The 10711-nt window shown below is 43.7% G+C and overlaps 1 protein-coding gene across 1 annotated transcript; it reads right to left on the reverse strand.

Annotated features, from left to right (window-relative positions):
- Positions 1 to 5491: 5491 nt before the first annotated feature.
- On the reverse strand, positions 5492 to 9715 carry LOC110492621 (ADP-ribosylation factor-like protein 8A). Its single transcript, XM_021567048.2, has 7 exons — positions 9097 to 9715; positions 8327 to 8407; positions 8028 to 8101; positions 7823 to 7916; positions 7574 to 7641; positions 7410 to 7480; positions 5492 to 7301 (listed from the first exon to the last, which is right to left on the reverse strand). Exons 1-7 carry the CDS (start codon positions 9217 to 9219, stop codon positions 7246 to 7248), a joined length of 567 nt encoding a protein of 188 aa, XP_021422723.1. The 5' UTR covers positions 9220 to 9715; the 3' UTR covers positions 5492 to 7245.
- Positions 9716 to 10711: the final 996 nt, after the last annotated feature.

Here is a 10711-nt window from a genome sequence, read left to right on the forward strand (position 1 = left end):
GAGAGAGAGAGAGAGAGAGAGAGAGAGAGAGAGAGAGAGAGAGAGGACAGGCAGAGAGAGAGAGAGAGAGAGAGAGAGAGAGAGATATCAGAGAGAGAGAGAAAGAGAGAGAGAGAGAGAGAGGGGCCTCTTTGGGTTGGCTCAGTGAACGTAGACTAATATGACCTGAATGTCCCCACTTATGAACACAGGGCTGCCTCACCTCCCCCTGATGGGGGGACAATGTTTGTTTTGTTCTGTGGGGAAACTGACGAGGGTTGGGGGGAGCTCTGTTGTCATGGCAGAGGCCTGCCAGAGAGCTTTGGCCCTCTGAGGAACACAAATTGATCTGAATCAGAGAGGCTGGCGTGGATCCTGAGCATGAATGTCCACACACACCGGTCCGGTCCAGACCCAGGCCTCTATAGCGGACCACCTTGTTCTCTCTGGACAGGAAGCCTCATTATTGTCATGCCAAGGAGGGACAAGAACAGAGCTTGTTGTCACAACTCGTTCATATTCATGGCCTAATGCGGCTCAAACCAGAGAAGAAGGAGAGTAGGGAGGCAAGTAACTTCTATTCAGCTTTAGTCTGGGCCATTCTGAGATCACCCATCTCATAGTACCTCTCTGGTACCAACAGTTCCTCCCCTCTCTGGGGTCTGGGTGCTTGGGAAGTTCTCTAAAACAACACAACAGTTCCTCCCCTCTCTGGGGTCTGGGTGCTTGGGAAGTTCTCTAAAACAACACAACAGTTCCTCCCCTCTCTGGGGTCTGGGTGCTTGGGAAGGTCTCTAAAACAACACAACAGTTCCTCCCCTCTCTGGGGTCTGGGTGCTTGGGAAGTTCTCTAAAACAACACATCAGTTCCTCCCCTCTCTGGGGTCTGGGTGCTTGGGAAGCTCTCTAAAACAACACATCAGTTCCTCCCCTCTCTGGGGTCTGGGTGCTTGGGAAGTTCTCTAAAACAACACATCAGTTCCTCCCCTCTCTGGGGTCTGGGTGCTTGGGAAGTTCTCTAAAACAACACAACAGTTCCTCCCCTCTCTGGGGTCTGGGTGCTTGGGAAGTTCTCTAAAAACAACACAACAGTTCCTCCCCTCTCTGGGGTCTGGGTGCTTGGGAAGTTCTCTAAAAACAACACAACAGTTCCTCCCCTCTCTGGGGTCTGGGTGCTTGGGAAGTTCTCTAAAAACAACACAACAGTTCCTCCCCTCTCTGGGGTCTGGGTGCTTGGGAAGCTCTCTAAAACAACACAACAGTTCCTCCCCTCTCTGGGGTCTGGGTGCTTGGGAAGTTCTCTAAAACCAACACAACAGTTCCTCCCCTCTCTGGGGTCTGGGTGCTTGGGAAGTTCTCTAAAACAACACATCAGTTCCTCCCCTCTCTGGGGTCTGGGTGCTTGGGAAGTTCTCTAAAACAACACAACAGTTCCTCCCCTCTCTGGGGTCTGGGTGCTTGGGAAGTTCTCTAAAACCACATTGGTGCTTAGATGTGTCATACACAAAGGCTTTACCCACTTGTTGAAGATCAGCATTGAGAAAGAGGTGAGAGTGTTGTAGGGGAAGAACGCCCTCCCCATACGTGTGTAATGTATTATTTATTTGTATTTAACCTTTTTTAACTAGGCAAGTCAGTTGAGAACAAATTCTTATTTTACAATGACAATGACGGGCCGGTAGGAACATTAGCCTGCTGGCCTTACTGGGCTGGTAGGAACATTAGCCTGCTGGTCTTACTGGGCCGGTAGGAACATTAGCCTGCTGGCCTTACTGGGCCGGTAGGAACATTAGCCTGCTGGCCTTACTGGGCCGGTAGGAACATTAGCCTGCTGGTCTTACTGGGCCGGTAGGAACATTAGCCTGCTGGCCTTACTGGGCCGGTAGGAACATTAGCCTGCTGGCCTTACTGGGCCGGTAGGAACATTAGCCTGCTGGTCTTACTGGGCCGGTAGGAACATTAGCCTGAGCTATTTAGGAGAGATATCACACCTGGCACAAATGACTGTCTAGTTCTGTTTTCCCTGAGTAGTTCAAAGTACGGGTACAGGGGGTGGCTTGGGTCTAAAATGATTTTGTGAGCCTTGCGGAGGGCCCTCACCTTAAAGATCTCATCCAGGCCTGTCTGTTTGACTCCAAGTACCTTGGGGAGGGCCCTGACCTTAAAGATCTCATCCAGGCCTTTCTGTTTGACTCCAAGTACCTTGCTTGCTGTGGTGATGATCCTTCTCAACATATTTCTCTGGCTGACAGTGGAATTGCCAAACCAACAAACAATACAACAAGTTTAAATACTCTCAATGAAAGATTTGTAAAAACAGAGTCAGTACCATTAACATCAAAAGATCCCAGCTGTTCGAGAATCTACTGGTTTAGGTGTACAGTTCTTGGTTCACAAATCCCTGTTCCATACCAGCCGTTGACTAAATCTAAAATGGTAATTGTTATATAATGAAATATATAGAGAAACAATACACAGTCACAATAGATCACTAAAAGCTATGATTTGAAACATCAAAAAATGCGTGAAAGTGCCAGTCAGCGGTATGAGTTTGTCACAGGGCAGCATTGTGTGAAACAGACAGAAGACACATAATGGTCCAACCCAGTGGACTGCTCAGTCTGCTACTAGGCTGTACCTCAGCAGTAGATCAGCTCCAAGTGACAGTCCTGAGGTTATTAACCACCAATCCTGCTAAACGTCCTCAGTCTAACGCACAACCTCCTTTCATTAACAAAGTGCCCCCAGAATACTCACTATAACGTTATGATCAGAAGTAGTATAGACCACACACATACACATTTAGGCCATGTGTGTGTTTAAAATACTTTTAGAGGGATTGACTGCCTTATAGTCTACTCTCAATCACCCAGAAATGATCTGTGACGGGAACCTACTGCCCCCTGCTGTTACCTCAATGCAACTCCTGCTTCAATAATATTATTTTGGTAGGCTTGGATCTTCCCTTAACCAAATCCTTTAGAAATAGTTTCAGAAAATAATATTTTGTGGTTTGCCCAAAAATGAGATATATATTTTTTACTTAAGTGTCTAATGCAGTCCTAATAGGACTGTCACTATCTTACTATTCAAAGACAAGACCTAACTGAGGACAGAGAGCAACAACTCTTTAAAGGGCCTATCCGTAGTTGAAACAATAACAAAGCCTTTCTCTCTCTCTCTCGGAGGAGGACCTGAGCCCTAGGATCATGCCTCGGAACTACCTGGCCTGATGACTCCCTGCTGTCCCCAGTCCACCTGGCCGTGCTGCTGCTCCAGTTTCAACTGTTCTGCCTGCGGCTATGGAACCCTGACCTGTTCACCGGACGTGCTACCTGTCCCAGACCTGCTGTTTTCAACTCTCTACAGACAGCAGGAGCGGTAGAGATACTCTGAATGATCGGCTATGAAAAGCCAACTGACATTTACTCCTGAGGTGCTGACCTGTTGCACCCTCGACAACCACTGTGATTATTATTATTTGACACTGCTGGTCATCTATGAACATTTGAACATCTTGGCCATGTTCTGTTATAACCTCCACCCAGCACAGCCAGAAGAGGACACTGCCGATTTTGCAGGTTTTCCTACTTACAAAGCATGTAGAGGTCTGTCATTTTTATCATAGGTACACTTCGACTGTGAGAGACGGAATCTAAACCAAAAATCCAGAAAATAACATTGTATGATTTTTAAGTAATTAATTTGCATTTTATTGCATGACATAAGTATTTTGATACATCAGAAAAGCAGAACTTAATATTTGGTACAGAAACCTTTGTTTGCAATTACAGAGATCATACGTTTCCTGTAGTTCTTGACCAGGTTTGCACATGCTGCAGCAGGGATTTTGGCCCACTCCTCCATACAGACCTTCTCCAGATCCTTCAGGTTTCAGGGCTGTCGCTGGGCAATACCGACTTTCAGCTCCCTCCAAAGATGTTCTATTGGGTTCAGGTCTGGAGACTGGCTAGGCCACTCCAGGACCTTAAGATGCTTCTTACGGAGCCACTCCTTAGTTGCCCTGGCTGTGTGTTTTGGGTCGTTGTCATGCTGGAAGACCCAGCCACGACCCATCTTCAATGCTCTTACTGAGGGAAGGAGGTTGTTGGCCAAGATCTCGCAATACATGGCCCCATCCATCCTCCCCTCAATACGGTGCAGTCGTCCGGTCCCCTTTGCAGAAAAGCATCCCCAAAGAATGATGTTTCCACCTCCATGCTTCACGGTTGGGATGGTGTTCTTGGGGTTTTACTCATCCTTCTTCTTCCTCCAAACAGGGCGAGTGGAGTTTAGACCATAAAGCTCAATTTTTTCTCATCAGACCACATGACCTTCTCCCATTCCTCCTCTGGATCATCCAGATGATCATTGGCAAACTTCAGACTGGCCTGGACATTCGCTGGCTTGAGCAGGGGGACCTTGCGTGCGCTGCAGGATTTTAATCCATGACGGCGTAGTGTGTTACTAATGGTTTTCTTTGAGACTGTGGTCCCAGCTCTCTTCAGGTCATTGACCAGGTCCTGTCGTGTAGTTCTGAGCTGATCCCTCACCTTCCTCATGATCATTGATGCCCCACGAGGTGAGATCTTGCATGGAGCCCCAGACCGAGGGTGATTGACCGTCATCTTGAACTTCTTCCATTTTCTAATAATTGCGCCAACAGTTGTTGCCTTCTCACCAAGCTGCTTGCCTATTGTCCTGTAGCCCATCCCAGCCTTGTGCAGGTCTACAATTTTATCCCTGATGTCCTTACACAGCTCTTTGGTCTTGGCCATTGTGGAGAGGTTTGAGTCTGTTTGATTGAGTGTGTGGACAGGTGTCTTTTATACAGGTAATGAGTTCAAACAGGTGCAGTTAATACAGGTAATGAGTGGAGAACAGGGGGGCATCTTTAAGAAAAACTAACAAGTCTGTGAGAGCCGGAATTCTTACTTGTTGGTAGGTGATCAAATACTTACGTCATGCAATAAAATGCAAATTAATTACTTAAAAATCATACAATGTGATTTTCTGGATTATTGAGATTCCGTCTCTCACAGTTGAAGTGTACCTATGATAAAAATGACAGACCTCTACATGCTTTGTAAGTAGGAAAACCTGCAGAATCGGCAGTGTATCAAATACTTGTTCTCCCCACTGTATATCAGAATTAGATTTTTAAGCATGTTTTAAGGCTATACAGTGTTTGTTGAGATTTACTTTTTTAAATGATTTTTATTATAATATTTAAAAATGTTGACAAACAATGGAGTAAAAGAAGCTTCTATTTTGGGTTCTGATGAGGTACGACAGTTGAACTAAGGTCATGAGGCATTTGTGATATATTCTTCCAGAAACAATGGGTGTATTTAATTAATTTACAAGTCCAAAAATTGATATAATAACTGTAGATTGCACCTTTAGCCGCACTGGTCATGGGAAGTGCAATTCTCAGAGGTAGCAGTTGGTCGGAGCCACAGCTATTTTCCACATTGACTGGAGTGATTAGAAATGAGAGGCACTTTTCCTCAGGTTGTGACGAGTGCCGTGGCATGGATCCTTTAATTAGAGAACAACCAAAACACTACGTCTTCTCCCACATTGATTCTTTCATATACATGAAAACAGCCAGACAAACATACACATGACACCACATGAAAAGCACCAACCATCATTAACAATCTAAAGCCACTGTGAGCCCTGTGTGGCAACAATCATATGAATTCTGCAGACCATGTAGAAAGTGGTTTTCACCAATGTTTTTAGTTATCATACATAAGCATATCCTATTAAAAACACAATCATCAACTTAATTGAAACAATAATGTACAAACAGGTTAAAGCAGATATAGTATTTACTATATTTGCCATAAAAAAAAAAAAGGTTTTATAGTTAATTCTCAAAGATCCCACAAATACTTATGCCCCAGCATGCAAACAAAAAAGCAGAGATGTTGTTGCGGTTGTCAATGGTTACATTGGCCATGTCGGAGGTAATATATCATAGACATGGAAGTTAAATACAAAATTAAGACAGAAGCCTTCATCGTTAGTTAATATGAAATTTCCAACACCTAGATTATATTGGCTGACACCTGTATAATCTCAATTTATCTGGGGGGGGGGGGGGGGACTTCTTTATCACAGATTTTCAATTTCTAAATGGGTTATTCATGATCCTGTAATGACATGAAAACTGGTCAAATAGTAGCTGTACATTACTGGGTGGAAAGGAGCTATTGCATAATGATATAAATCAATGACAGGAAATGGGAAAAGAAGGATGCATAAATCTAAACATTGATATTTTGTTTGTAAATAATGTGCAGATAATGCTTGCCCATTGACATGGCTAATGGAAATTAAAATTGTCCATGTTGCTTACTTTAAAGAAAATCTTCCTGCTGTTTCTAAACTACCAAACGTGTGTCAGGACAAGCAACAGACAGAGAAGATGACATAATGCAAATGTATATATATATATATAATCACAATAGAGATTACATCAAGGACATCTTTAACAACACCTCCCATTAGCCTTATAAAGAAAAAGAGAAATGGAGAGACTTGTGCAAACTCCCAAGTATTTCAATCAAATGTTGTAACACTCCCCCTTCAAAAGGTACATAGAGTATCATTACACACAGTACCACTGTCGTTGGGAAGTAATAGGACTATGGTCAAAGACAGTGGTTCCCAACCAGGGACACTACCCACAGGGGGTACCTGGCCTACCCACAGGGGGTAATTGAAGATCCATGAAAACATAGGCTTTCTGGTAAAATATACACGGGGTACATCAGGGGTACTCTGGGCAGAGAAAAATTCAGTTGATGGCACATTAACAGAGAAAGGTTGGGAACCACTGGTCTAAGACATAAATACTGTTTGAAATGTGATATCAGTGTGGTAAAGTTGACTTTGAAGCTGCTAAGTGATGCAGTGTTCAGACTCCAGTCTTCTCTACCTATTGGGAACAGAGGTTATGTACTGTACAGTACTCTGACCTGTCTCTGGATCAGTTGAATATAAACCTCGATATCAACAGAGATGGTGAAGTATGACATATGAACATCAGGGACGCTAAGTACCACTTTGTCCATCAGAGGTCATAGGTCACAAGAAGTGTTATATTACAAAAATAAAATGAACACTGCAGGCGGGGGGGGGGGGGGGGTATTGGCAAGAGAGGGTCATCCAAAGAAAAGGAGGATGGACAGGCTGGGGAGGACAGAGGGCAGGGGAATTGGGACAGGTGACGGCCTGTGTCTTGAGATGAGGTTCTCATGAAGTGCTCCGCTTGGTTCTGGAGTGCTGGATCAGCCACTGTAGCGTGATATCTGGAGGTGAAATAACAGATGTTTAAATGCCATGAAATACACAGGAAAACTAAAAAGGTAACATTTTCTGTGATACAAGCTAGAACAAGTCAGACGTCAGATTCTTACCGATGTTGTCCTTTTCCTTGCAGGAGATGGAGTAACAGCAGATCTCTCTGTCTTGGATGGCCGAGAGGTTCCTGTGGACCACAGAGGAGACATGAGCATCACAGAGAAAAAGAGAGAAAGAGAGACACAGACAGACAGACAAGACAGAGAGAGCTGATTCTTACATTCTCTCAATCAGCTCCTTCTCATCAAGCGCCCCAGGAAGATCCCTCTTATTCCCCAAGACAAGAACCTGTGAGGGGGAAACATTAGTATTGAATCGTTCTTTAGACAGTCAAGGGGAGCCCTGCATGACAAGACCAAGCAGTAGCATAGGAAACACCGGAACGTTGGACAAAGTCCAGTAGTAGACCTACTGTAGCTACTAGATCAGCTAGCACTGTATGGGGGGGGGGGGGGGGGGGGGTACTCACAGGAATACCCTGGAGCTGGGGCTTGTCCAACAAGTTGTGTAGTTCATTTTTAGACGCCTCTGTCTTCTCTGGGTCAGCTGCATCAACCATGTACCTTAAAAATGATATGGTTTCAAAAGTTACAATAAATAGCCTTATTTGAAATAAGCTACCAATATAATTGACCACTCCCTGCACAAGGGACTGGGAGGATGCTGTTACTCACACAATGGCACTGACTCCTCTGCAGTATCGCTCCCACATGCTCCTGAATCGAGGCTGACCGCCGATATCCCACAGCTAAGAAGAATGACATCAAAACATCAGCACAGCATTGACACGGCATAGCTAATCAGTTTTCAACCTTTCACAATTAATAAAATAGCTTAAGTGAGTCACAGTCAATCACAGGGACCATCCAAGATCACCCCCTCCACTTCATACTACTCCCTCTGTAAGCAAATAAGACATGAATCAAGAGATGACCATGAAGTGGCCTGACCTCGAACCTGGCAGTATACGGACCTTGATGGTGACATTTCCCTTGGTGATCTTCCTCATGTTGAAGCCCACTGTGGGAATCATGTCTTCGCTGAACTGACCCGACTGCAAAGCAAGGGGAAAGAACAAAGGGGGGTTACATTTTAAGTTGTTCAAATCATCTGGGCCCAGTTTTTCAAAAGTTCTCTCAGATAGGGTTAATTCACAGAAAGAATAGAACAGTTGATTTATTGACTTGAATGGGGACTCCTGTTCTATTAATTACATTTCTATGAATTTAATAGTATTTGATAGCCAAAATCCAGATAAATGACTTATTTTAAAAAAAAAACAACTGGGGCCTGGCAACTAGTTATGGTTAATAAAATATGTACTGAAATATGGTAATGTTGCTCATAAAACTGTTATCCTAGTCAATTCAGGAAAGAGAGAAGACACAGACAAGATTGAATGCACATCAAGTGAACTGAATGAATACACCGGATTGTCTTGACTAGACAGATGTGATGATGAGTGATGATGGACTAACGTTATACTGCTTCATGCCTCATGTGCATGTTGTCGTTAGCTAACCAAACTAGCTAGGATGATCGCCACCGCCCGAGCATGTCTGGGACCACACAGAGCCAGCTAGTTTACCAGCTAGCTATAGTATCATTACAAAACATCAGGTTACAGAAACACGATTGAAACATATAAACATGGTTAACTAGCAGGTGCTAGTTAACACGAGCAAACATCTCGATCTGTTTAACAACAACGGACACCATCAGAAGACAGCAGATTGACCGTACCGCGATCACGTTAACGAAAGTTGTCTTGCCCGAATACTGGAGTCCCACCAATGTTAACTCCATCTCTTCCTTCCAAAACAGTGCTTTGAACCAGTCAAGGAGCTTGTTGATCAATGCGATCATCCTGGGCGCGTTGTGATGGCACTGCTACTGGAACTGGAGCCTGTTAGCCTGCTAGCGACAAGTTTGTCTAGCTAACTATCTAGCTTGCAGTGACAACACAGGGTACAGGATGTATTACTAACGGTGGAATAACGTGCCTATCGTGAATATTCACCAAACAAACTGTTGTGCGCAAGTATTGGCACTGTTATTTTTTAAGTAAGTTGTAGTTATCTGCCTTGTTTACTACGCCTCCTTCCTCCCTGTTTGTCTTTTCCTGCCTGACAAGGGTCGTCACTGGTTACTACAGCCACAAAGTCATAAACCCTGCCCATTTATACAATTTATGTTCTTAACGTGTGATTTTAAGCCTAACCTTAACCATAACCTTAACCACATGCTAACCGTATGTCTAAACTAAAATTAACACCAAAAAGCACATTTTTGTTTTCATTAATTTTTTCGAAAAATACCATTCTGACTTTGTGGCTGTGGTAACTAGTGGAACCCCCCCTGTTAAGGGTTGTTCTTCCTCATTGGGTGGGGTTTCAGAATCGCATCAGCCACAAACAAGTATTTGCATCAGCGTCTCGTCAGCAACATTAAAAAAGTACTTCTGGTCACGCAATTTCGGATTATTTTCAAAACAAAAGTCCCCCACGTGTCACAATATCAAATCATATGTTATTTGTCACATGCGCCGAATACAACAGGTGAAGAAGACCTTACCGTGAAATTATTACAAGCCCTTAACCAACAATGCAATGTTGTCGTGCCCTCTTCATGACTGTCTTGGTGTGTTTGGACCATGATAGTTTGTTGTTGATGTGGACACCAAGGAACTTGAAGCTCTCAACCTGCTCAACTACAGCCCTGTCGATGAGAATGGGGGCGTGCTCAGTCCTCCTTTTACTGTAGTCCACAATCATCTCCTGTCTTGATCACATTGAGAGAGAGGTTGTTGTCCTGGCATCACACTGCCAGGTCTCTGACCTCCTCCCTATAGACTGTCTCATCGTTGTCAGTGATCAGGTTTACCACTGTTATCCTGTATTTATTCATGGTATATGACAAATAATTGTCTAAACGTTACCAATGATTCACATTTTTTCATATTTAAGTAACATTTCCATTAAATGTTCCAAAGTGAAATAAATAGCCCCAATATGAATCACTGTACATGCAGTACATATTGGCTTATAGAGCAAAGACTATTAGGACAGCAAAACTCTGTATATTCAGAGCTCCATGAAATGACACCACCACATTCTTCAGATCCTACTCAGTACTCCCAACCCCACTTTTACATCGGCACAGAATAGTTTTTTTCTCTATAAGGCAATATGTAATTTATAGCCCTACAGTGTATTGCATTGGGAGCAATGGAATGAGTGGAGTAGAAAGTGCTGCTGGGTATTTAGACCACAATCAGAAATAACACCATATACTGTATGTAGACTCTAGTGCTAGATCAATAGGGTCTGTACAATATATTTACTTAAGATTCAGCCAT

Source organism: Oncorhynchus mykiss, chromosome 16 (genome assembly GCF_013265735.2).
Source record: "Oncorhynchus mykiss isolate Arlee chromosome 16, USDA_OmykA_1.1, whole genome shotgun sequence".
Lineage (NCBI taxonomy): Eukaryota > Metazoa > Chordata > Actinopteri > Salmoniformes > Salmonidae > Oncorhynchus > Oncorhynchus mykiss.

Coding starts and splice junctions, on each gene's coding strand:
- LOC110492621 (XM_021567048.2), bottom strand. CDS start 9,219: ATGATCGCATTGATCAACAAGCTCCTTGACTGGTTCAAAGCACTGTTT. Junction 8,408..9,096: donor CTTTCGTTAACGTGATCGCG/GTACGGTCAATC, acceptor CTTGCTTTGCAG/TCGGGTCAGTTCAGCGAAGA. Junction 8,102..8,326: donor AGGGAAATGTCACCATCAAG/GTCCGTATACTG, acceptor CATTCTTCTTAG/CTGTGGGATATCGGCGGTCA.